This window comes from Bombus flavifrons, chromosome 11 (genome assembly GCF_040668555.2).
Source record: "Bombus flavifrons isolate JBK064 chromosome 11, iyBomFlav1_principal, whole genome shotgun sequence".
Lineage (NCBI taxonomy): Eukaryota > Metazoa > Arthropoda > Insecta > Hymenoptera > Apidae > Bombus > Bombus flavifrons.
Genome location: NC_138452.1, coordinates 7,334,823 through 7,362,017, shown reverse-complemented (window position 1 = coordinate 7,362,017; position 27,195 = coordinate 7,334,823). Strand labels below are relative to the sequence as shown.

Below are 27,195 nucleotides of genomic sequence, written 5' to 3'. Positions count from 1 at the left end.
ATCAGAGAGAACGCTGATTAATCGGCGTTAAGAACATGTAACCAGCTGCCTCGCCTACTTCGACTGATTTCACGATTATTATTCGGCCACGAGGAGCCTTGTTCCATCAACTGCCTTTATTTCTTAATTACACGACCAACCGATTTATCGGAGATCGATTTTGCGGAGGGAGAAATTTTTATCGAGCCAAGTGATTCACCCTGCGGTAGAATGCTACTTTATTCAATTTGCTGAATCCTCGCGTGCCTTTGCAATTCGAATTAGATTTTAAGCGAATTAATTATTTCAACGGATATCTGGCAGGAAATGAGATTAAGTAGAAAATTCTCCGAGTGCTTTGGATGCAGATGATTCTTTGCTGACGTACTTTTGAATAATTTACTATTGAATAACTGCGTATTATGCGTAATCTTTTGATGTAAAATATCGAGAAATTTAATTGTAAAGTTCTCATGGTTTAAAAACTCATTAACGCTCAATGTTCCAAATTTTACTTCACTAAAATAATTTATGAATATTCTAGCACGGTTCCGAGTACACGTATAGAATTGATTTTTTAAAATGTGAAACTTGGAAAAACTTGGAGGATAATATAATCTAATGTCGTCGGGACGAAAAAACCGATTTACGGTGTCTGTGAAATGTCATCCTTGACATCTTTGGACAAAATAGATATGATCGAACAGGCTGCAGTATTGAGAAAAAACCGCGTGCACATTCCCCGGTCGGGAACCGGTCGTGGAGTCTCCTCCACCGATTGCGCAATTTCAGAATGCGCTTACTTTATCTGGACCTTTATCTCGATATGGAATATTTATAACATCAAAGGATATATTGCGACTAAATAGTCTCTAATGACTTCTTAATCCGTTGAGAGCATGTTTTATTCTATTTTACTTAGATGTGCATAAAAAATTGAAAGATCCGTAAAGTTAAAAGAAGTAAGGAGAAACGGACGATGTATAATTAAAAAGAATGAATTAACAAACGTAAGTTTCAAGTAAAGGAAGTAATTGAAGTACTCCCATGATCGAGGAACTGCAAATTCGATAACTTTAATCCATGTACGTATAGCGATAGTTTCTTTTTTTTTAAATACTTTTATTGATTTGTTCAAATAGAATAACAAATGTACAAAGAAAGTAGAACAACAGTTGACAATTCAGTAAAAGCAATTATATGTCGAAATGAACAAAGACTATACGCCATAAATGCTACGGGGAGAGATGTTAAACATATCGTATCTCAGGCACATTAATATATTTCTTCTAACTTGGACATGTACCAGTTTCACATCTATAGATACATTATTTTACGCGCTGACACATTTGGCTAATGAACGGAAACATTTCTAGTACACTGAAAAATTAACTGTTGATTCAGTTGCTTTGTAACTTTCGATACCCTTTACTCGAAGCAAATTTTTATCATTCGAGTATGGAAATAAATAAAAAATATTTATACAAATACACCATCTGTTTTCGTAAATAATACTAGTATTATAATGTAAAATCCACTATTCTTGTACTGGCTGGATCTACCAAGTCTTTATACATATATGTATATATATCTTTTTTATTAAATAGAGAACGTCACGCGCGAAAAAGTCGTAACTGTGAGCAAATATACACGCACGCGATACAAGTTCCGGTGAAAATTTATATTTTTTAAATAAATTAACGAGCAACGTTCGATACGTTGGATTAACTAAAGAGATTATTAAATTTGCTAAATTTTTTTCTATATATTATATTTAAAGGAACATATTTTCCGTTACTTGAACATTTTTTTAATTAAGTCAATTCAACTATATAATATTTCAGGTGCAAATATACACGATAATCTTACTTAAATCTATTAACTATGTAGAAAGTTTCTATTAACATTGTAAATTTCAAAGTCTTATAATATCAATATAAGAAGTTAATACTTTCAATAGAATTACATCATTGCCGGAACTTGCATATAAAGTTATACATATATTACGATACGAATTCAATACGCACATAATATACGTATACATATGTTTTACGACAAATTTTCTGTAGTAAATAGGTATTATTGCGATATCAGCGGTCGCGAACAATAACAAGCTCAGAATCACTATTTGCAATTTAGGAAAAACGTTTTGCTTTCTTCCACATTTCATAGAAATATATCGACATATGCTAAATATGCATTTAATTTTATGTATAGAAAAATTCGGCTGATCAACTTAATTATTGCAAATGATTAAATTGCAGTAATTTGCACTTAAAATTAAATAGTGCTCTAGGAAGACTGAACCGAAGAAACTAATCTTTGTGATTGCATCGGTGGGTCTATAACGTGTACACGCTCTCGAATGAAAAAAGACGCTTGAACGACGATACAACGATTGTTTGTTCTTTGCATACTCTCTACGTTACATTTCTAACCGATTTTTACATTTCATTTAAAATACAGTATATGTATACATTGAAATCCATTATCCTATAGTAACAACTTAAGTCTAATATGTACCACTTTTGTTATTTTATCGTTTTAAAGTGCACATTGCAATTACAACTTGGCATCAATATGTATATATGTATATATCAATATGTACTTATACGAAAAAAGTCGGGCGATGTATACACAAAAATATATTACATTACATTACAGTAATAGTTTAATATGCACAAAAGCGGTTCGTAGATTGTAGAATTAAACAAAGACCTTATTCCGCCGTACGTTAAAAGATAAATTATCGTTATACATAGGATTCACGCAAATTATCCTCAAAAATGAGCAAAAATGCCGCGACTGGTATCGATTAACTATATATAAGTTTTAACATCCTCCCCTCCTATTCAAAAGAAAGGAGAACAGGAAAAGAGAATACAGATTATAACTACAAAAAAATAATTTTAAGAATCTAAGCGTAATCCCGTGAGCAGTTTGTAGAAAGACAATTCTTTTGAAAGTAGTACGTGCTAATAAAGCTGCAAAGTTTCAAGCTAGGAAAGCATTCTGCTTCCATGCATAGATTTCGATATTTCTAACACGTACAATCGTTTCAGTTTTCATCTAGGCTCGTAAGTCTGCTTAAAATACTAATATCTACACATAATACGTAATTTATAAAATTCTAAAGCTGAAAACTCGTTAAATACTTCCGATATACTAAACGTCGTACTCGAAACGCATATCGATACGATGATATATATAGATTGCGATTGCGAACGGCTTTTGAGACAAATTTCCATTTCCTCGAACAAAAATTCTTTTGTATCACTTTATGAAAATATAACGAAGCGTTGTTGAACGCTGTTAATACACATATGTTTCCTAACGCTCGTTGCTGTGCCCTTGGCGTTCTGTGCAATATTTAACACGTTCGAACGAAATATCGATGATGATAAACCTTTATCTATATATCTTAATATACAATTGCTTGATTACATGTTGCACATTATTAACACACTTCTTACAAATGTCCTTTTAATCATGCACTCTCAAAATATCAATTTCACGAGTAAGAGTTTTTTCCGATTCCTACACTGAACTGATCTGATCTGATCACTATAGTTTATCCTTTTATTAGCAAATTCATATTATTCAACGTTCACTTTATACAATATAAAGAAACAGTGATTTTATTGATATTACCGCCTACCAATTTGCGCAAAAAAATTGCGGACATTATTATGTTGGACGATTATTGTACGATTCCACTTTCTATTTGTGGTAATTATTTTTCTCGTTTATGTTCTTTTTGCTCTTCCGACGATTCTTCTCGAACGGCTGAAACCATCCTTAACATTAGAATGGCCAATAATTTGTCTAAAGGGTCCATAAAACCTCGTTGAATCCATTTTGGTATCGTTGTACGAGCATGAGAAAATCCTAACTTTTGCAAAATGTAATCTATTCCATAAGGCTCAATGCTTTTACCAGCCCACGAAAGTAACCTTTGGTATCAAGAATAAAGATTACGTCATACATAACTTAATAGTAAAATAATGACAAATGTCATCATTACCTTACAGTTGGTTCAACATGCCACGTTTTACACCTGTACGATCGCCAATCTTTTATGAACATTTCTGCTGGATCAAACTGCTTACGTTTCTTCTCGTCTTCGGAAGTAATCGTTGTTGTAGCGGAAGTACTGCCAGTGTTTGAAGTTCCGCCTTTCTTTTCTGGAGGATCTGGACTGTGCGCTCGTGCACCCATATTCTATAAATGGTTACACAACAAATACGATTGAGAAAATACATTTTCATAACATGTAATTGCTTCGAAAAGATATAAAATATATTATTACCACTTTCTCTTTTTCTTTTACATATGAAGTAATTAAATCATGAAGGAAGAAAAAGGCCTCTGCGTCTACCGTAACAAAAATGTGGTCCTCAAATTCCGTTATGAAACTACATTCAACTAGTGGTTTTTCACCTGTTAAAAAGCGATTTTTATACAATAAATTTTATAGAATATTCATCTTGTACTAATTTTAACATTGCATTTTAGAATATGGATTAATACTTCCATGATGATATACATATAACTTTTTAAATAGTCCAAAAACTACGTATCTATGTGTCAATACAAATTCGTCAATTACAGATTTATCTAATTTATGTAATGAATTCTATACTACATTACATGATTGTAACCTTTATGCTTTTCTAATATAATACTGAAATATAATATTTCACAATGAAAATGTTTATAGAATTATGACCTGTTATAATATTGGACGGCATTAGTCTTATCCTTTTATATTAATAAAAACTATATACTACAACTTTGTTATTGTAAGAAATGTATATTTTAAACATTAATACCGCATTAATAATTTTATTTTGTGCGGATCATGCATACTGAATATGAATTTGATCATATAGATTAGCAATTACAAAAATTTAAGTCTAGTCTTTAGCACTTATTGAACATTTCATGCAAAATAATTTTTAATATAGTACTCTATATGTTAATAAAGCATTTAAGAACCTGGCATAGTGTACAAATCAACCAATGTTATTAATTCCAAATTAAGAATGCTTCTTACCAAGTTTTATATAAATCAATTCTCTTTTTATACTTACTATATAATATATGTTTAGGTGCTCCTAAAAATATACAAAGGAAACAGTTGCAACACAATTTAAAGAGAAAAAGTTCCTACTGCAACTTTCATATTTATAAATACAATCGTATTATATGTGTATCGTATTATATAAACATGTGTCATCAGACACATATTTTGTTATATCATTAGAATTCTTAAATATTTTGGCTTAAGTTGGATAACAGTAAATAGAGATGTTACGTACCGACAACAACTGGAGTTTTTGCGGTTTGCAGATGTTCCGTTTTTAGATGTAACTGCAATGATGGTAGAGCAAATATAACTTCTCTTCCATGAGAATGTTCTTGTAATTTTCCAGAAGTTGTTGATGTACTTCTCCCACGAGTTATATTACTACTATCAGACGTACTGTCTGTTCGTTCTCTTTCAACACACGGAAACCGATCTACAGCTGTACATTAAAGTGACAGACATTAAGGTACTTTCATTTATATTCTACTATCAAAATAAATTTATTTTCAATACATTTATAGCGTACCATCTATTTCACTACTAGCAAACGCATAATGAAACCATTCTTGCAATGATTTAAATTGTGGTGGGAATAATACACTACGACTGAATCTGCAAACAGTAGCCATAGAGTGGTGTCTTGCATGTTGTTCTTGTTGTTGGCCTAAACTGATGGTCAATGTTTGCACAACATGAACATCACGCGTATTTGGGGCTGTCAAAAATATCATTACTAAACCATTTTGAACAAAACACAAATTTTAGTCAGTTATACTTATATATGATATTCCTTACATTCAACGCTTGGAATTTCTTGAGCTTCAGTAGTGAAACTAATACATGGTTCTTTTAGTGAGAATAGTGCCCAACTTTTACTTTTGAAATTAATTCCATGGAAACACGCTAAACTAATGTTGCAGCCATGAAGTTCCATTGTTCCTCCAAGTACAGTTCCTGTTGATGGTAAAGAAAAGCTTAAACTACCTAACTGCAGACCAGCTACTTGGGCTAATACACCTTGCCAATGTCTGTGATGACGAGCATCCGTCACTGTAGTTGTTTGATTTGTGTTCCATGGACCTATAGTATATGAATTTAGAAATAATTCCATTATATTGATTTGAAATACACATAGCTCAACTATATTAAATATGTAGGTTTACCTTCATTAGTAATTTTCCTTCTTTGAGTTCTTTTTCTAAAGCTACTATTATTTACTCTCTGATGTCTTGGTTGTAAGGAACTAAACACTCGTTTACTACTTTTAAATTGTTGACTGAAAAACTCATCTAATTTATAATACATTTTTAATAGATCTGCTGTTGTAGATTTACTAATCATAATCTGCAATTGATCCCAACCCAAGTCTCCATGCATAAAAATTACCGCAGGTCTGTTAGGATTGATATTTAAATAAAAGATTATATAAAGATTTGTTTAATTATTTTCTAGTAATTATAAAAATATAGATATAAAATAACCTTCTCGTTGGCATAAAGGCATCTCCATTATTGTTACGATTAATTTTCCATTCATCCCTTAATGTAACATCCAGTGAAGATACTCTAGACATCAATACACTTGTTCCCATATAATCCAATCGCAATTCTAATGCAAACAGTTTTAAACCTACAGTATGATCGGGTTCTATACCAGGTTCTTCTCGAATGTGTACTACAAGTATATACATACATAAGTAATATAATTAAATTAGTAAAACTAATATACTTTTTAGTATAAATTTGAATATCAATAACATACTGTATGTATCAATTTCACTCAATTCAATGACACCACCAACAATACCACCCTTTGCATCCAAACTAGAACCTCCTAATCCAATGCCTATATATAAATTCTTATGTCCAGTGCTACCTATAGACAATCTTCCATCAGATCTAAAATCCTTTGTCATCCATGTAACATTGCCCATAACATTACCCATGTTCATGTGAACATTCAAACGTGTGAAATTTATGGCAAATAGTACTAATGTTTCCCATGCAGATTCCCTTAATTTAAGCTCTGACGTTTGTTTATCAGAAGTAAAACTCCATCCTCTACCGATATCTAGTATTAACATATGTATATTGGTATTAAAAATTATTTGAAATGATTGTTAAACATTTTATAAAGTACCTTTCAATCGTGCATGTTTCGGTATATCACTTTCTAAGCTCAATCTTAATTTATCCCTATTCAAAGTTGGACTTCGTTCTGGAGCACTTTTTGATAGTACATCAGTACCGTGTCGATCATAGTGTTTTAATAAAGAGCTACCCATAACTGCCTCTTCTTGATTCAGAGAAGGACTACCGTCACCCTCAGAATATGCTGTACCTGAACTTAAATCTCCTAAAAATAATCGACGTACTATACTACGTCTATACCACGCTTTTGGGAAAGCCAATATTTCACTTAATCTTCGCATATCATATTTAAACGAAGCAGATCCAATGTCAACAATTGCTGAAAAATTATGTAGAAATATTTCATTAATCCCTTCGGCATGTGTTAAATAACATTTGGATATAAAAAGAAATGATACATACTAGAAAACCGAATAACTGCACGACTAGTATCTGACATCTTCTTCAATTGTTCACTTTGAAAATTTAATTTACGACTTCTTGACATATGAAATTTTACAAACGCGACATTAATACTTAAAGAATCTTTTCTTTCGCTATCCGATAAAGGTGACCATTGTGCTTCTTTTAACCCAGTTTTCTTCCCACCACCATAAGGATGAAAAATATAAACAGAAAAATCAGCAAGACATCCAGTAACTGATAAGCCACCAATCGCTGAACCAGCTTCTTTTCCAGTAGGTTGTGTACTTGGAGATTTGTACTCTCGAAACTCTATAAGCTCTTCTTCTGCTCGCTTGGACGAAAACACTATATCAAGGGACGGCAATTGCAAAATACATTCCACCCGAGAAACCGGTAAACAAGAGAATCTGAAATGATGAAAAATTATAATGACTAATAATTATAAATAAACTAATAAAATTATTTGAAAATTACCTAAATGTAGAAGGTTGCATATGAAAATATACTATCACATCGACAGGGAAACTCGCATAAACATAATTGCTGTTTGCTGCAGTAGCAGCCCAAGATGTGCTTTCCGCATTTTCCAATGGAAATACTGTATTTGTTTGTGCATTGCTATGAAAATGGGTTTTACTTGGAATCGGTTCTAACGTTTGTTCCAAAAATTCAAGGATATGTGGACTTATTATAGTTTCTTCTGGTATACTTTGAAGAGTCATCCAAGCAAATAAACTAGCCTTCTTAGTACTAGACTTTTTAAACGCAGTTACTGATGAAGGATTAAGCAAGCTATTGTCTGATGATACACGGGGAGACACAGATTCTTCTGGAAGTGTTTTAGATTCATAATGTACCTGTAATGAAATTAATTTAAAAAAAAATTAATTTAGAACATGTAAATACAAGAACACGTGTACATATGTGTACATATATGTACCTTTAACATCTTATATATATGCAACAACATATTTTTACCTTTACATCTAAGCCAGGAATATGAAAAATCGTTAAATCTACTAAAGGTACATTCGTGTGTTGTAAATATCGTAGTCGAGATGTACTTGCAGTGGATGATTTTTCTTTGCTACTTAAATGTTTCCTACTACTACTAGGACTGCTTGGTTGAAATTCAAATGTACCTCCAGAACACGATCGCTCCTTCTTCATTCGACTCATACTGTAAAAAGATATTCATTTATATTAAATGCATAGAACACGCGCAATAAACATTAAATTAGTTAATAAATATATATACATTTTAATTTCATCTTCTTTTCCTGGATCTTTTGTGTGGAGTACACATTTGCCACTATTAATTAGAACTTTTACATCAAGTTCAAAGTCTATATTAGGTTCCTGAGTTTTCTGAGGTGTTATGTACGGTGACGAAGTTGATGAGGATTGTTCTTTTCCAAACGAATCAAGTAGTGGTGCGCTATGAAAATTAAAACTTAGAAAACATAATATATTGTATTCATATCTTATCTATATCACATGCTCATACATACTTTCCTTCCATGCTATCATAACTCGATGTGTAACTAATATCTCTGCTTTTTTTTCTTAATTCAACTCGTTCTCCGTCTATTTCAATAGTTTCTGGCCACTCTAATTCTCCTTCTGGCAAACTTAACTCAGAACCAGCACTCGGAAGCGATGATTGTCTACATAACATTCATTATTTTAAAAATGGTGGTAATAAATATATTAGAATTATTTGATAAACATACCTGCCCATTGTATGTGTGTCACTAAAAGTAACACGTGGTCCGCCTAGTCCTCTTACACGAAGGGAAGCAGATCTTTAAATTAATATATATCACCACATAAAATTTCGCGAAAACAAAGATAAAATATAGCTTTTATAAGTGAAAATATACAATACCGGCTTGGACCGCTTCTAGGACTACTTTCATAACTAGCGGAATTTGCTGAATTGACTTCTAGATTCATATCTTCAGGACTTTCGAGCTGATTTTCGAGTGTTGGTGAAGGTACAATAAACGAACGCGATCGATACGTATTCGGTTTTCCACCCAATCCTAATTTTCCTTTTATTCCTGAAGCTTTAACCGACTGTCTCCTTAACTTCTGGATCATATCTCTATAAAATTTATATAGAAATTTTATTTTTACTTACTTAGTAATGTACTGCATTATATTTCATAGCAATCTAAAATGTGTTTCACAAGTTTATACCTTCTAAAATCTTTAAAAACCATAGCTTCCAACTCATGTAGACGCTTCATTTCTTGTTCTATTGTCCCGTGAGAAGCACCCAGTGATCGTAGATCGTTTATAATTTTTGCCTGTTCATTCATCTCTTTTTCTATTAATTTTGATCTCTTCTTCGCATCAAGCGTAGGATCAAAAACAAACGCTGGTAGACTGTCTGTCCAATTTTTAGATTTCTTCATTAGTATACTCTCCTACAAACATACAAAATTCGATTAATGAACAATACACATGCCATTATGCAGCTTTAAATAAAAAAAAATTTATGGATATAAGAAAATAAAAAAATCATGTATTCTGTGAAAATAGTCTTAATAATTGATATCTAATTTCTAATACATTACCCAATAAAAGGACCGAAAAAAAGTACTATAGGATGAAATAAATATAATTAAACCATACTTTTTTCTTAACCTGGCTAGTACTATTATCTGGCTGATCTGCATCATCGCTATCATAATCTGCAGGCACATGAATATCATCTTCTTCAGAACCAGTCAACATTGTTAGTGTATGTCCAAGTGCTGACAGTTGTTGTCCTACATTAACATCTAGATGAATATCGACACCTTCCATTTGCCATTGTACATTTAAGATCCACTTGGCATTATCTGAAAATAATTACATTGCATTATCCATTCCCAACAAAAGAACAAACAACAAATAAAGTTTTATTCTTATTACCAGACTTATCTTGTTTTTGTGCAATTGTTCTACTACATACTTCATAAGTGCCTTCAGATACCATACATAAATTCATTATACTACTATCAGTTACATCTGGTTTCCAATCATCCAGAGAAGTTTCAAAATCATCAGCAAATCTTAAGCACAAACCCATAAATCTGTAAAATGATAATGTATTCATAATCAATTCGTTCATAACGTTTATTAAGAATTAAATAATTAATAATAACATTATACCTTGCTTTACTAACTAAGCTACCACTGCTGCATGCTGATATGCTTGTATTTTCTAATGTCACTACTACAGCACCCCTTGATTCGCCATCATACAGTCCCCTGTTCATACCCCAAGTGGGTGGCAAGGGATTAAGTGGTAAACAAATACCCATATCATCTACAGTCAATTGCAAAAACAATGTCCCCAAATGAGGAGCACTTAATTGACTCGTTATTTGACCAAATGGAACTTTTTCAAATACTTGCTGTGTGGCGGTCAAAACTTCTTTATTTAAGTTAGCTCTCTTCTCGTTCCAATATTCGTACGCGTTTTTATAATTTAGCCAAACAAGTATAGCTTTATCAATAGCCATTGGCTGAATATATATTAATGGACGCTTTAGCGTAATTAATACTACTTCCTTATCTTCACCTTGTGCCGTTTCTTCTTGAAAAGCGTTTCTTAATCCTACTCTGGTATTAAAAAAGGCAAATTGCTGAAATTCTGGTTCTGCTTCTTCAAATAAAACATTTTTTAATAATTGTCCAAGACTTAAATTAATGTCAACTTGTGCTTTCCCAAATAGCTTCATGTATGGATTTGGTTGAGTAGCACCAGAAACATTTTGTACTCTATTAGATAATTGAAGTTCAACAGCTCCAGTTTCCAGTCGAACTGCCGAATTCGTTGGGGTTGTTGCCGTCAATTGTATCCTCTATATATAATACGAAGAATATTAAATATTACAAATTTCAAATTATTGATATTAATGTAACACTGACCTTAATGCGAATAATTAAAGTAAATAATATCCTTTTTACAGTCGCATTACTTGGCTCTTCATCTTCTAACCACAAAGGAACTGGTTTCTCTCCACCATAAACTTTTTGTACAACTTCATTTACTTCTTTCATGAACACTTTTTGTACGAATACTAAATGATTAAGAAGATCTGTAGTCAATGAATGTTCAAAAACACCGATATCTGCCGTTGCACTAAGATAGCTGCCTTGTCTTAATACAACACCATCTACAAATTACAAGAAATTCAATATATCTGTGTCATAAAATATATTACACAAATCTGTAAAATATTAGATTACTAACCAGCTAATTTACTATCATTCATGTTACTGTTACCATCTTGAATATATTCTGCAGATACATGTACTTTGGGAAGTTCAATGCTAGCTTCGGAAGGTAAATTTGCTTCCGTCACTTGAAGTTTCGTCGTAAAACTCAAGGTATGGTGAGGCAGATCTATCGTGAACTTAGCTTTACTACCAGTTATACCAGAACTAGTTACCTGATCCATTTTATATTGTGCTTGTAGAGATGGTAACAGCGCTGCTGTTATACTCAAACTTTGAAATATTATGTGAAATTGCATTACGATTGGTTCTAACAAACTAGATACAACTTGTGGTTTTTCTAAATCAACTGATGGTGCTGGCGCATAATGATGTGGACTACCAGGTACTCCAGTATCCACCTCGTCCTGTTGTTGACCTCTGGACATTCTTGAGGATGTTCTTGTTACCCTAAGTTCCTGAACATTTTTTATTATTTAGAATTATAACGAATTTAATTACCATTATTATCACTATAAAAGAGGAAATTATATATTTACTTGTAAAGTCGATGATAATTGTTTACTACCTCTGGTCATCATACCATGTAAAGCTACTGGATGTTGTGGAATATCTATGTTGACAGCGCCGACAGTCAGTAATCCACTATTCTTATCTTTTTGTCGTCTGCTAATACTCGAATACAAAGCTTGTGATTTGCCCACAGTTACTCTAACAACCGTTTGTTGATTAGGTGCAACACCTTCTAGTAAAACAATCATTGTTCTACCAATTTGACCAGTCAAGCTACATTCTAAGCTGGCAGGCCTTGATTTCTTGCGGCATGTAAAACTTGCATGAAGACTCGTTATTTCTGCTTCAAGTTTCAATCCACTGAGAGTAGCTAATAATCTGGTCCTGTGTATTCGAGCAACTCCAAAAATAACTAATCTTGTCCGTTCTCCCGTAACAATATCTATAATATATTGTTATGTACATACAATTAATAATAAAATTTAGTTTTAAGGTAAGTATTAAATAAATTAAATTAGTATTAACTTAATTCTCGTGGAAGTGGCACAGGTGTTGAACTATTTTCAGCATTCAGTCCTTTCTCAATATCTGCATCTTTTGTTTCATTTAATAATTCATATTTTCGACCACTTTTATAATGTTCTGAAGCGTCCGCTGGTATGGAAAAACGATGTGTAATAGTCTTAGTCTCTGGCCGAGTAGCATATAAATCCAACAAATAGTAGATCGTTTTCCAGCATCGTGGCGTTAAATGTGTTGTATCTTTACATTTATCGGGAAGTACACAAAATTTATCTAAACCAGATCCACTTGGACTCGCTCCAAAATTGGGAGTTATTACTCCTTCGCTCAAATTAATGTATCCTTTTACGCTTTTTCCTGTACTACGTAGTTTTTGAGCAAAACTTTGCGGTCGAGATCGAATACTCGCACCAGGTGATATAATTTTCGAAAGATTGGGTTCAAAACTATTACGAAGTAATGGAACATCTATCTTTTTACCTTCTAACAAAAGTTGCTCTTGTAAATCAGATGCTGTTAAAAAAATAGGAATATGTTAAATTTATATTTAAGCATGTAGTTAATAAAAAATAAACAAAATAATATTTACTTGAAGATGATCCATTTTTTACTGTTGTATCATTAACAATTAAATTATTGTTTCGTTTACTTTCTGGTTGTTGTTCTTTTAGTTCCATTTGTGTTTCTTTAACATTTTGATACATATTACTAATTTGATGCAATAATCTGAGAAGAGGCATGTTTACTTGTTGACTAATGTATCGTATATTTAAACTAAAGTTCACAACTGTACTTGTATGTTTCTTCAATTGGCCCCGAGATATATATAATACAGTTTGCTTCTGAATCATATCATCTACCGCCATATCAGCCATTTTCTTAACATCAATATCAATGCCGATTTTTTCGCACAAAAATGCTGGTGTCTCTGGTGGTATATCCAAATGAAATTTCGAATTTCCTTTCTTTGTTTGGTACTTATTACCTAATACATTGGTTTAAATTCGCGATCATTCCCATTTTGAACAATATTTGAAATTGATTCTCAAGCAAATATTCTTTTTTACATACCCTTTCTTTTATCTGTTACTTTTCCAAATTCACTGACAACTATGTCAATACGCATAGTTTCCATATTCCCTACTAGAGATAAATTTGATCCTAATGAGTCTAAGGAAGATACATTGTTTATATTTCCTGACCCAATGGCAGATAACATTTGTTGTGGCATAACAGATAAGGAAGATAGAAGTGGTTCAAAAATTAAATGTGCATCTAAAAGTCTAAGTGAGTCTTTCATAGGATAAAGAAGAGTACCACTTTGAACATCAGAATCTTCTGTGTCATCTGTTGTCATTGTATTGATCTTAGAATCCTGAAAACATATAATCATTATATTAAATAAAGAAACAAACAAGTATACCCTAAAAATAGAATAAAAATTCTTAAAATAATTCATATAGTAATATATAAAATAGAGCTTGTTAAAGGCAATACATTCAATTCTACAATAAATTTGAAGTACCTTTAAAGACTTTTGCTCTGCACGAAAGACCTGAGATGATAGGAGTAATGAAAATGTATTGTATTATAAATATCTTTTCTTGAACCTTTTTATGTGTAATAGGAGATTTTGCTTACCCAATTTCCTTTTAAATTGTTTTTATCATTATCCTTTATAAATTCTTGTTGTTTAGCCATCCAGCTATACAGATCTTCACCAGTATTTAAAGGTTTATTGGAGTGATGACTTGTAGGAGATGTAACTTGATCTAAGCTTCCAGTACTATGTTGACTACCATGTCCACCTCCAGAATAGATACTTGGATTAGAACCCAATTGATGAGAATGGGAAATGTGAATTTGTGGTGTCTTCTCTTCTCGCAATGTGCCATAACCTAATGTAAAACTCTACTTGTATATAAATTATTTTTATGCTATTAAAAAAGTACAACACATTAACTGAGAAAGTAAAGCACAAAATACTGTTAGAGGAATAGAAATTCAGAGTTAGATAAACAGAAACAAATATAAGATAGATACTTGATAAGCGCTACAATGAAGTAAAAAGCAATACACGTGAGAAACAAACAAACTGATATGATATGATAGTGCTAGTCATATAGTGCTAAAGTTGAAGAGCAAGGCGATACAAACTACAAAGAAAATTAATGATATATATTCATTGCAAACAAAACAGTCTATTCACTAGAATATTCATTTCAACCATTTTAATCTTTTACTTTCTTTGTCCAGGTAAACCTTTCATCAATAAACTTCCAATTTACTTATATCATACTAATGTATAGACTGTTTGTACATAATCATTTAATCGTCTTGCACTTACTTATATTATTTGGTTCCCGAGTTTGATTGAATAACCCACCACTTGCAAGCAATGGAAAAACAATACTCGCTCGTGTACTAGCAGGCATTTGCGTGGGTTGTAGTGATTTTCCTTTCTTTAGACGAACTACTGGTGGAGAAGGGGAGGTTAGTGAATCTGGGCCTGGATCCGGTGTTGCTATGGGGGTTGTATCTTTTCCCCGAGGAGAACTTACAGGAACCGTCAAACCATCACCACAAATACCTGGTCATTCCATATCAAGCCATGATTTTTGTTTAGAAAGCTGATGACTATATTGTTAATATATGTTTGAAGAAGCATATTGTAACTTTAATAACATATAGTGCTATATTTATTACAGAATGTATTTGGTACTTCAGTTTCTATAAATAGTATTCTAAAGACTGTAATTAAAACTTAAGTAGGAAAAATGTCTTATATGCAAAGACTAATAAGGACTAGTATACTTAAAAATTTGATAAATATTTGATTTCAAGATTTTTTTGATATTAAATATCTAAATAACAATTATAAAATAAATAACTTGTCCTACATGTAAATTAAGAATTTTGATAATAATATTAATGAAGAGAGAAAATTGGACAAAAGTAGTATAGGCAAGCACATGTTATACATATTATACACGTATACGTAATTAATATGTAAATATCATACAAGTTTTTAATAGAAGATTAATACTGTTGTGTGAATACTTCACAATCACTAATGCTAAAGACACATACTATAATGTGTCTATATGAGAATGCAGATTAAGATATTAAGCAATTATTAAAATTATGATTTAAAGCAGATGCTAAAAGCTGCAGGTGTATTAAATTGAAGTTTTGCAAAATATCAAATAATCTAATAAAGTTATATCAATAAAAAGATACTATACCAATTATCTTCATAGATTATATGATTAGAACCTTGTTTTAATTTAACTTATAGTACCTGTACTTTTATCTTGTCCAGTCTTGGCATGTGTATGCTTGTGCATATGGTCTGTGTGAATTAACATAGCACATTCATCTGTGACTTCCTGATCATCAACTTCTCCTGCGCTACCCTCACCATCAGTCAGCAAATTTTCCTGTACATGAATAAGTCAAGTCCAAAATGTTTATTTAATATCTTCAATAATGAAAGTTAAAATAATTTATTTGATCATAATCAATGATAAATGAAATAAATATCAAAGTTTTAATTTCCAATAAATCAAAATATAAAATAGTTAATGGATAAAGAATTGTGAGAATAGTTTTCAGAAGATTTTGGTTTCAGAAGTTTTGAATTTCACAGGAAGTCTTAAAATTATAACATAATTTTTACATATATATAATATTTTCCGTTAAATATTGCATAAGCCCTGAAGAAACCTCCACCACTTAAGATTCATACTGCCAAATACTACTAATTTTTACTTACAAGGCAAGATGAACATTATCTTATTTAAACACAATATAAACTAAGTAAAATACATATGTCCATGGCATACATATATAAGTTCTGTTAATAAACACATGTGCATCATTGCAAAGTATTAGCACATTATATTACATTAAAATAGAGTTAATAGTTATTAGACAAAGCATGTAAGTATAAATTTATTAAAGTGAAAGTAGATTTTTATATAAAAATAGTTTGCAAAGATATTGTGTTAGAGCTACTTCTTTGAATATATTTTGAAAATTCTTACTGAATTTTACATTGCAATCATCATCCTGTACATCCGTGTTTATTTGCTGAAAAAAAAAATTCTCTACCAAATTATGTTCCCTATAAAATATATTATGAACTTCTGAATGAAATAGAAAGAAGCTTCCTTTTTGATGCACTATAATGCTATTAATATAAGAACAATTATATTTTAAAATTATTGCCTAATAAAGGATAAATGAGAAATATTACATATTAGAAAAGTAAAATGTTAATAATTGTTTAAAGAAAAATATTAATGTAAGAAATATAAAAGGAACAAAGTTATATGAAATTCCATTCCCATTCTAATTTAATTTTTAATAAAGACATTTAAGTATAAAAACAAATAATATCCATACCTCATCTGGGTCTGAGACTGCAAATGTGACATTTAATGGTTTAACATGTTTGGTTTTGTAATTATGTTCCAATAATAGTGGAGTATAGAGAACATTCTTCCATTGTCTGCTCAATACTATAACTCCCTAATAATATATAGATGAATGCATATATGAAATAGCTTAAAAAAGATTAAAGTATATTTATAATATAACTTACTTGTCGAAGTGTTGATAATAAAGGTAAATCTGACTCCTTTAAGTTAGCTTCAATGCTTTTTAATTCATTTAATAAAACATAATTTTGTAAAATTGTACATAATTGACAAGATGGATCTTCTTGTAGTGTTTTTGCTAATGGGGTTAATCTTCCGTAACGACTCTATAAAACAAATAATAACAATTTTGCTAAATGTAATAAATTTAGTTAAACATACAACACATAAATAAATACATACTTTAGTGGGCATGTGTGTCGCTTGAACATCTAATGCTTCTGCCATGAGACAAGCAACTATAGCAGTTGATCTTCGATACATAGTTCTAAACATATGTACAATTCGAATTGCAAACTTATTGCTAGGATTCATCCAAGCATTTATAGCAGGTGATGCAGTACTTAGTAGATTCCAATCTAATCGAGTATAATCAATTTTTCTTGTTATGGGTGTACGGGGTGGTGCTGCAAAATTAAACCATACCGTTTTTAATTCTATAATACAAGAAACAGTATTTCCATTTCCTGCTTTTGAGGCGAGACTAGCACATGTTGCACTAGTATTTATTTGTGCTCCATTATGCAAGTTTGTCGAAGCTGTTTCTGGATCAGCTATAGGTGCAGTAGAAGCTGTAATATAATAAATAATGTAGATATATAATATTTATTAAGAATCCTTTAATTTATAAAATTAAATATACCAGCTGCATTGTCTAATTCTTCTTGACTCTTTACACTATCCGTATAAAATATTTCGGCATCGACCTTTTTACTATCGTTTCCGTTTTCTCCTTTTTCAAATTGAGATCTTTTTACTACTTTCAATTTGACACCTTCTAAACCACATTCAAACATTATAAAACCCAATCTATCTTCCCCGCTACCGAGGGTAAATTCTTCTGTTGCTTGTGGAGATCCAAATTGTTTCTGGAATAAATACACTTCTGATGAGTTTTAGACAATATATAGTACTAAGAATAAATTAGAAAAGATAAAAAACATACACTTTTCTCTTTGTCATCTGTAAATTGATGTAAATAATAATCAACACACTTTAGTGGAGAAGTTATTCTAGTACATGTGAATAACACTCTTGAATAATGAGCAGGAATTGCTGTTATAACAGCATCTTTTAATATTGAAGATTCATTTCTAAGTCTACGTAATTGTGAATGAGCTTTCCCTATTATATCAATTATTTAAATTAATATCATACAATAGTTTACAATTATTACAGTAATATGTTACTTAATTTACCTATATTTAGTGTAACTACAATTTCTTCTTGCTGTTTCTCAGAGGTTTCTATGTATACTGTTTCTCCACTTCCAATATCTGCAACCACAGCAGCAGTTTGGTGCCCAGGTAAAAATGCCTTGCTAATTTTGTTAACTTTCTTTTGATTCGGCAATACAACTGGTTTATGAAATGTTTGAACTACTTCTCGGGCTTGTTTTCCAATATAGAATCTTGCTGTCACATCATCAAAACAGATGGCGAATAACGATACACATGTTAAATCACGAATGTTTTCAAGAGCAGAAAAAGATATAATTTCTTCAACAACCGAGGCTTGCAACAAAGTTATGCTCATCTAAAATTAGACATTAATATACGTATAAAATATTTCATAAAAAAATTATATATTGTAAATTATTAATCACCTTTGGTAAAATAATACTGCCCTGTACTTGTGTCATAATACTTTCTTCATATACGTTTGTTTGCAATGCAATTTTACCTGTTATTAAACAATATAAATGTTAACAAATACATATTTATGCATTACAAAAGGAACTGAATGTAATAAAACTAACGTTTATCGTCACCTTGACCATTTTTTATATTTCTTTCAGCAGTGGATCGTTTTGAACTAGTTTGTACTTGACTCCAATAAGATAAACTTTGGTCTTGTTTTAAAATATTAGCATCTTCAACCTTTCCAATGCATTCATGATGAAGATGGTTTAGAATAGTTAGTGGGTGTAAAGTAGCTAATGTTGGTATAATAGCATCAATGAAACGTTGTAACGATTCTAGTATCATAGGACTTAACATGATATCTACATCTCCCTTAAATTTTACGATAACTGTTGTTCGTGATCCATTTTCATGTTGCACAGTTAATAATTCTTCCTTGTTATGAGTTGTATGATCTCCTTCTCCTTAATATAACAATACAATCTTCAGGTATACATATATGTATTTAAGGTAATTAATAACATAAAGCTACTGTTTATTACCTTCCATATGATTAATAGTTGTATTATCCCAAAGGTATGGATGTGTAGGAGTTTTATTAGATGAGTTGGCTACAGGTGAACCATCAGATCTTGTAATCATTTTTAGCGAAGTAAATCCTTCAGCAACAGTTTCAAATTTCGGTACATATCTGCCACCAACATAAACTAGCCTACCATCTTCAGTACGTTGAAAAAGTGGTGTAGTAAATGCAGCACTTCCTGCTGGTATTGATGATTGACTCCAATTTGAACAACGTATCTAAAATTGATTGTATATCCCATATAAATTGCATCTCTCAGACACATTGAAAATTTAAGATTCACGAGTTTCAAACTACCTGAGTTAAATGGCTAACGTAGCTTGACATGAGAAGTGGAGAATCAACAATTGGCTTATTTACTTGCATATGTAAATTAACAAGAGTAACATCTTCTTGCGAAGATACAGCTGATATGAAACTAGTAGAAGAAACAGAATGGCTATCGGATGAATCACGTAATCCACCATTTCCACTGTTTGAATCAGTTTCGTTTTGAAAACTAGTATTTCGATTTACTCTAGGACTTCGTTTCGTACTTATTGCCTGTGGTTTTGCTCTCTCTAAAGTATGTGCTTTTTCCGATACAGTAACATTCACATTTGTTGAACTTTCTACAATAGACAAGTCTGATGAAAACTTTTTTTTCATGCTATCATTACGATTTAATACTGAGCCAGATCCAACAATAGATTGACGTAAACTTGATGTGCGACTTCCGCTCAAACCGTGACTTGTGTCCTCATCAGCAGAATAAAAAGCTTCTGAATGATTTTCTGAAGACATAGATATTGTCCGTTGAACCTGTAAACATATAGAAGATTTAAAATATAATTAAAAATATTATTTAACTATATTAATTTATTAATCTCACTTCTTGTTTTAATTTTTCTTCAGACTCTGATTTTACATATAATGAGTGGTGAGAATCAGAAATGTTGATACTATCAACAGTTTTTATGCTTGTTTGCATCGATTCAGAGAAATTTATTTCTGTAGATACTACTGGTAGTGATTGTGGACTATTTGATTCAAATGGTTCTACATCTGATGCATTGAAATAGTCAACCGCTAATTTAGAATCAGACACACTACTTTTTGGAGCAGTTTCGATTTCAGGAACACTTAAGATTGATTTGCTGCGTTCTGTATGCAATTTTGAATCTGAATCTAATTTTTGCGGTAGCTGTACAACAGGACTCGCGTCAACTAATCTAGAATATGGAACATCTTTTACACTGCTTCCACTGCAATAAAAAGTTAAAAGTTAAAATTTATTAATATATAATAAAATAAAAATTAAATGTCTAATCTGTGAAATTTGGTAGCAAATTTTATATTTATTTTTATTATTATATTATTAAATATAGCATATTAGAAATAAATATTAAAAAATAAGATATTTTCTATGTTAAAAAGATAAGCTTGCATGAAGCAGAAAATTTTCATGGAGACAGAACCCACTGAAACATAAGATACATTAAAAAATTACATTAACAAATAGCAGCATAAATGATATATAATTTTTATATTTTTGTTTATTATTACGCAAAATTTTTATTTGAATTTTTATTATTTTTATAGTTATTCTAAATATAAATGAGCATATTGTAAATTCAAAATTTAGCGTATTTGTGCAATCATGCAATATTTAAAGAAATTAATCAAATTATTAAAAAGCTGCTTCAAAGCTATTCCAAAGATTACCGAATCGATGTATACGAAAATCTTCTGCCCAGTAGTTTCCGTTCCCCACTGCATGCGAATGGACTTGCTGATGCAGTAATTAATTTTGTACTACTAGTTTCTTCGATACCGGAATCTTTATTATGATCTGTCACAGACCTTGGTCGTTCGACACCCTTTCTCGAGGTTTGTGATCCATCCTGCGTGGCAGTTATTTTTACTCCAGTAACAGGATAATCTTGTAAAGATACATCTTGTAAATTATAAGGTGATGTATGGAACACCAGTTGACCATTGTGCAATATAGATTGTCCAAATCCTTTTTCTTTTCCGGATTCGTTAATTCTACGATAATATATGAAAAAAGTAACAAGTAGTTCGCCGATAAGTTAATAATTACTAGAGTAATTAATAGATTTGTACCTGTATGCAGCAACATTTATGCCATCTTGAAAATCATGGTAGCTTGGTTTAAAAAATCTTAACCCATTTCGATTATTTCCAAAAAATGCGCAGCCGCCTATACAACCACATCTTGTTGCTTTCACACCACTTTCTCGAGGCCATAAAAACCATAAACGTTTTGTGGCCTCATCATGTAGTTTTAAATATTTATTTTGTATTAAATGTAAATTATGTTCAGGAGTTGGAAGTGAAATAGCAGCTTCTAAGATTACTGGTCCTAAAGCTACAGATCCTACTTCTAACCAAATGTCAGATCCATCACCTAAGATATATAAAACAAATAGCATTATCTTTAACTTTGTATTTCTAAAGTTACATATATTTGTCATACCTGACATACGACTGCTTGCATTATTATGTGATCTGCCACTACCAGCTGTGTTGGTATTACTTGTATTTGCAAAATGATCAGCTGCTGATACAAATTGTCTTATTAATATTCTTGGTAAAACACCAGTTACCCCAGATTTTACTTGTTGACCATGAAGATTACAGGTTGACATGCGAATTGGAGATATCCAGGTATGGATAGTAGTTCCTACTTCTTGAAAATATAAATCAATTGCATCTACTGCTACTCTAGTCATTCTATATTTTATATCTTCTGAACTAGGACATCTGTAACAATATTATAATATTATTGTCTTTAAGTTTACAAACATTAAAAATTATTGCATACCTGTAATGTTTGTCAACATCACTATCAGGACATTGTAAAGGTGGAATACCATGATGGCAATGATGTGGTAGATCTGGAGGACGTAAGCTGTTTTCATTATTTTTTACCATTAATAAAAATGTTTCCAAAGATATAATAAGATGATGCAGTTGGGGTGAACTCATTTTCCCAGTCAATTTTCCTAATTGCACTTCGATTAACCATGCATACTCCAAAGTCTCTTGATCTAAACTTCTTCCTTCGTTACTGAACATTGCATGCCCCCTAACCTGCAATGCACTTAACATTAAATGTCCCTGATTTAAATGACGTTCTTTATTCGAACGAACGACGTTATCAGTGACTAATGCGATCGCTGGCGATAGGAGCAGCTGAAGCTCTGTTTCCTTGTATTTCTTTTTCATTTCAAATCCAAATCGTTCCAAAAGTATAACTGGACAAGGAGGATCATTTTCTCCACAATTTTTCACTAAATGAGCTTGAATATCATGCATAGTAATTCCAACAGTTACTTCTAATGGTCGATAATCTCTTGGATCAAATGGTTTTGATTTCACATCCTCATCTTCTACAGATTCAACACTACTATTTTGCACATCTCTGTCTTTACTTCTTTCTGTACTTATCGATGTAGGATTTGTTCGACTCTGCTGCATATCGGTAAACGTTTGATAATCGCCAAACAAGTTTTCTTTTAAGTGCATAAAATTTTTTAAAAGCGAACCATATAAAATTAATATAGATGGGCCAATCTCAAGATCTAAACTAACTTTATCAGGAGCTATAGACTGTGGATCAAATTTCTGATTACCGTTTCTTGTCCAATGAAGACCTGGTGATTTCCTGCATCTAGGAATTCTCATTGGAGATAAAAGAATTTCTTCTTTCTCTGGTGTTGTTATATTTGCTTGTGGCGTAGGTCCCAATGGTGGACATGGATGATATGTATAATTGATACTTAATGCCACAATTGGTACAGACCAACAGTCAACCCAGCCTGCTCCTTTCTGACAAACATTTCTCCACTTTTTGTTTTTGTTCAATTCTGACAAATATATATGTGATCCATCACGTGTCATAATCTTTGCATTTTTATTCAAAGCTAACAAAATTGTACGACTTGTATTGACTTCAGGTAGATAAAACGAAAGATCAACACTTTCACCTTGAATCCAGAAACGCAAAGGAATTGTAATGGGCAAATAATCCACAAATGGAAGATCAAATGATAGTTCAAAAAATTCCCCACAAAAAGCAATGTGCGCATTTTCTTGATTCTGTGATGAACAATCAATCCAATTATATTCATTACATAATGTAATTATTTCAAATTCTTTTAACAATAAATTGAACTTCCACGTATAAGGTACAAAATGTAAAATGTCAGGTCTGGCTTTACTGGCCCAATCATTAATCATATCTTGAAAAAATTCTTTGTGCGAATAAACTAAGTTAGCTGTGGCTTTACATCCAGTTAAATTTAACATCCATTCTTGATGATCGTTCCATTTTATTGGGTAATGACACTTAACACCAAACTCTAGTGTTTCGCTTTCAACTAAACTTCGATATTGCAAACTTGTAGTGGCTTCCAAGTGTAACAGTTGACCTGTTATTTTTGTAGTATATCCATCTTGTAAAACTATCCATGGCATAGTGATCTCCAGATATGATCCAGGTCCTACATTTATATGAACTGCATTTGTTTCCCTGTTTTTACTAAAAAGTATATCAATTGTAGCTTCATTTAATGTTGATAATCTTATATCAAATGATTGAACTTGTCTTTTCTCTCCAGTAACAGGGGTTTTTGTAACTTTCAATGGTTGGTAATCATTAGGGAAAAAGAATTTAAATAAATGTTCTCTTTGTCTATCAGCCCATGGTCCATAACTGAAATCAGTGCCTTTTCCACATTTAATATCAATGCCCCAGATTGGTGGCATAGCTTCAACCATGTCTCCATTTACTAATTGAATCATTTGCGGCTGTTCAGGAACAAATCCAGGTTCATCCATGTAGTAATAAACTTCTATGTTGTTTGAACTTAATATAACAAACCCTTCACCCATATATCTAGGTGGATCATCTACCATTCCTGTATACTTTGGACTAGGTGCTAAAATAACTTTGAAATTCTCTGCTTTACATTTTGTAAAATGCATGAAATGATCGTATCGAGATGCTGCCGGTTTCGTGGAATATACAAAATGCGCTTCTTCCACAGTTATTGATAAGGTTGTTGGTATTAACCGATTACCAAATACCAATCTGCCCTAAAATAACAGAACACTTTAAATAACAACAACCGGAGACATATTGAAAAATATCAATTAATTTATGTACTAACTGTGCAAACATCTAATTTAATAACAGGTATTAAATCTCTCCATGTTCGAGCTATAACATGAGCTTCTTTTTTCCTAATATTATCAACGTGACGTGAAACATCCATTGCATTTATTTGTTGACGTGTTTCATGAGTAGTATTACTAAATGATTCTGCATCATGATCATCACTATTAACATTGTGATTTTCCTCATCAGGAAACATTTGTGGTGTAAGACCAAATGTTTTTTCTAATTGTGCATATAGCTGACAGCGATTATAAACATGCAATTCAAAGCCATTTAACATAACAGAAAGTCGTGTATCAGAATGTGAAAGATCTAGAAGAAAATTTATTAAAAACTTTAACACAAATTTATATGTTATAATTTCAATCAAAAATAATACAATTGTTTCTATATAAAATACCTTCAGATACATCTTTGGGAACATAACTCCGCCACCATCGAAATATAAGCCATCCATCCTGTACTCTGATACTATAATCTGTTGTGATATAAACTATATCTCGAAACATTATTTTTCCACTTAGTGCACTTAAAGTAAAAGAGCCTAAAAATAAACAGTACATATTACAATTTATAATGGTATGTATATTAATATAAAATAAATTATTCTTAATATTTTTTAGGGACTTACCTACTTTAACATATCCATCCCTAATAACAAATCGATTTAATAATTTTGTTAATATATAACCAATGACTCTGCTATTATAGTAAGCTATATAAATAATCCATGAAATAGCAGATACTAATGAGCAAAGTAAATATATAAAACTGCTATCCATCTTAAGGTCATCAAGGATGACATGATCAGAATAGTTCCAAAAGGCTGGTTCAATTCCAGAGAAAGATGGAACTGTAACATTATACAGTTCATTCTCCTCCATGGTGATATTGTTTCTTTGTTACAGAATCAAGAAATATTAGTCATTTTGTAATTAATCACTGAAACCATAAAACAAACATATTTATAGAAATAGTGAAAATACAAATATTTCTGTTTAATATACTTAAAATGCTTTGCTTGGAATTTCGAAAATATAATCTATAATTTATCATAACTTACTACTTCCATATTAATTTCTTTCATTATAATGTTGTTCAATTTTTATATATATTCAAAAGTTATTATGTACATAATTGGAATCAAAAACTTAAAAAGAAAATAATTTGTAAACATAACCTAATCAACTGACTAATTAAAAAAGAATTTAATAATTTATTCAGTAATCTCTGTAAACATATTATTTCAGTATATTTAGTATTTCGCTCTTTACATATGATACTGTTAGCAGTTAACAAAATATTATCTACTAATGAGTAATAAAGAAATAAGGTTTAAAGATTTGTTATCAACATAAAATAGTGACTATCACAAAAGGTAAAAGATAAAATATGTACTTTGTTATACATTTATTGATACTTCGGGTTATTTAAATGATTATCTACTTATCAATGAAAGCAAAATATCTATTGTATGTGTATGTATGTATGTATGCATGTATATATGTGTGTGTATATATATATGTGTATATATATATATATATATATATATATAATACAAACTACATATTTTAAAAAGTACTTTATGAATAAATACCAGGACAAATTAATTTATTCAACTAATTTACCTTTATTCGATAATTATATAAGAATTACACTCAATTTTTGTTGTGTCACTCATGGTTTTATGTTTATCGGTACATCAGTTTTAATAGATGTCACAAAACTGTCATCGATAGACAGCGACACACATAACCACACATAACCAGTTGATTACCAGCACTAACTATAGATTTGGTAGCGACACCATAGATAAGGTACAAGATAGAGTTCACATCCTATGGAATCTCAGGTAACATTCAGAAATACCTGTTACGTTCGTGTTGGTTAGTAATGTTCTAGTTCTCCCTTAGATGGCATGAGCTGTTCTAAAAACAAAAGTTCGCGGGAAAAGACAGATGCTTTAAAATACTGAAGTATTAAACTCTAGTATTTATCGACTTTCTTATATTTACCCAAATTTGTCGAAATAAATAAGAGTTAAATAGATTTAGAGATTGCTCTATATTTTATTCGTATCGAGACTAAAGTGATTGTGAGGATTCTCTCCGTTTCTTCGTTACAATTCCTGATTTAGCAAAACGTGAAATTCAGGAGGTTCAATTCAAGGAGGCATCTTGTAGGGATTCCAATAGAGAATGTGCAGTGGACTCCCTCCTCCACGTTCTCAGA

The 27,195-nt window shown here is 31.3% G+C and overlaps 1 protein-coding gene across 12 annotated transcripts; it reads right to left on the bottom strand.

The window, feature by feature from the left end:
• Window positions 1–1,080: 1,080 nt before the first annotated feature.
• On the bottom strand, window positions 1,081–26,736 carry tweek (transmembrane protein KIAA1109 homolog tweek). 12 transcript variants are annotated; one of them, XM_069123755.1, is made up of 51 exons: window positions 26,592–26,736; window positions 25,595–25,905; window positions 25,364–25,507; window positions 24,956–25,275; window positions 22,606–24,881; window positions 22,258–22,544; window positions 21,885–22,188; window positions 21,483–21,806; window positions 20,650–21,022; window positions 20,076–20,579; window positions 19,738–19,996; window positions 19,312–19,659; window positions 19,159–19,235; window positions 18,752–19,088; window positions 18,499–18,677; window positions 18,196–18,421; window positions 17,736–18,124; window positions 17,498–17,659; window positions 17,299–17,424; window positions 16,193–16,331; window positions 15,239–15,481; window positions 14,533–14,789; window positions 14,417–14,446; window positions 13,963–14,266; window positions 13,481–13,876; window positions 12,895–13,404; window positions 12,396–12,811; window positions 11,873–12,314; window positions 11,548–11,795; window positions 10,786–11,480; window positions 10,546–10,706; window positions 10,264–10,472; window positions 9,826–10,055; window positions 9,512–9,730; window positions 9,357–9,428; window positions 9,135–9,290; window positions 8,882–9,061; window positions 8,602–8,803; window positions 8,098–8,480; window positions 7,621–8,030; window positions 7,208–7,537; window positions 6,830–7,138; window positions 6,550–6,742; window positions 6,232–6,461; window positions 5,864–6,148; window positions 5,595–5,783; window positions 5,301–5,507; window positions 5,073–5,096; window positions 4,289–4,419; window positions 4,004–4,200; window positions 1,081–3,932 (listed from the first exon to the last, which is right to left on the bottom strand). In XM_069123755.1, the coding sequence occupies exons 2-51, from the start codon at window positions 25,845–25,847 to the stop codon at window positions 3,713–3,715; spliced, it is 15,105 nt and encodes a 5,034-aa protein (XP_068979856.1). In that variant the 5' UTR covers window positions 25,848–25,905; window positions 26,592–26,736; the 3' UTR covers window positions 1,081–3,712. The 12 variants fall into 12 exon arrangements, with proteins under 12 accessions (XP_068979856.1, XP_068979858.1, XP_068979859.1 ...); XM_069123757.1 differs by having other exon boundaries at window positions 10,276–10,472; XM_069123758.1 differs by having other exon boundaries at window positions 17,736–18,106.
• Between the last annotated feature and the right edge of the window lie 459 nt (window positions 26,737–27,195).